General features: G+C 46.7%; 1 protein-coding gene across 1 annotated transcript in view; it reads left to right on the forward strand.

Annotated features, from left to right (window-relative positions):
• The window catches only part of LOC138950806 (ammonium transporter 2-like), a 25,235-nt gene extending 24,954 nt beyond the window's left edge, over positions 1 to 281 (forward strand). Inside the window, exon 10 of the mRNA XM_070322528.1 lies at positions 1 to 281. This exon is cut by the window's left edge and continues 307 nt beyond it. Within this exon, the coding sequence (XP_070178629.1) occupies positions 1 to 281 (281 nt within the window).
• Positions 282 to 568: the final 287 nt, after the last annotated feature.

Consider the following 568-nt stretch of genomic DNA (forward strand, 5'->3'; position numbering starts at 1 on the left):
TGGGCTCCGTTCAAGAGATCAACATCTACGGAGATCACGTGCGCGAGAGAACTCTGGTGAAAACCGCGATAAAACAGAATGTCAAGGGGTCGAAAAAGTCACCTTCAACTTCTTCTGCTGCTACTTCTCCTCCGTCCAAACTAGGGAATACCAAGCGGCGGGCTGTGAAAGGTTCAAGGCTTGAAAACGTTGCAAATATTCCGGCGCAGGAGATTCAAGATGGTAGCAGAAATGACAGGATTTCAGACGATCTCATCCCGCCCTCAGTTCTGCCTTTGTGAGCCTCGCCTTTACGGGTTCCAACGGCGCTCACAGAACGTGTGGAAAGCAGCAACCGATAGCTTTCAACTGCAGAGAGCTACCCGGATTTTCCAGCAATGGCACGATGAAATATGAAATAAGAATATGAAATGTCCTGTTTTCGACGCCAACTGACTGTTTAGCAGAAAACACGTGATTTCCTGAATGCAGCTACACTTCTGAAACACATTACATGAATAGTGTCGCTTATTGGCTCATTTAAGCCTCATACTATGCAGTTGACCAATCAACATGGCACGTATCATTG

This window comes from Littorina saxatilis, linkage group LG1 (genome assembly GCF_037325665.1).
Source record: "Littorina saxatilis isolate snail1 linkage group LG1, US_GU_Lsax_2.0, whole genome shotgun sequence".
Taxonomy (NCBI): Eukaryota; Metazoa; Mollusca; class Gastropoda; order Littorinimorpha; family Littorinidae; genus Littorina; species Littorina saxatilis.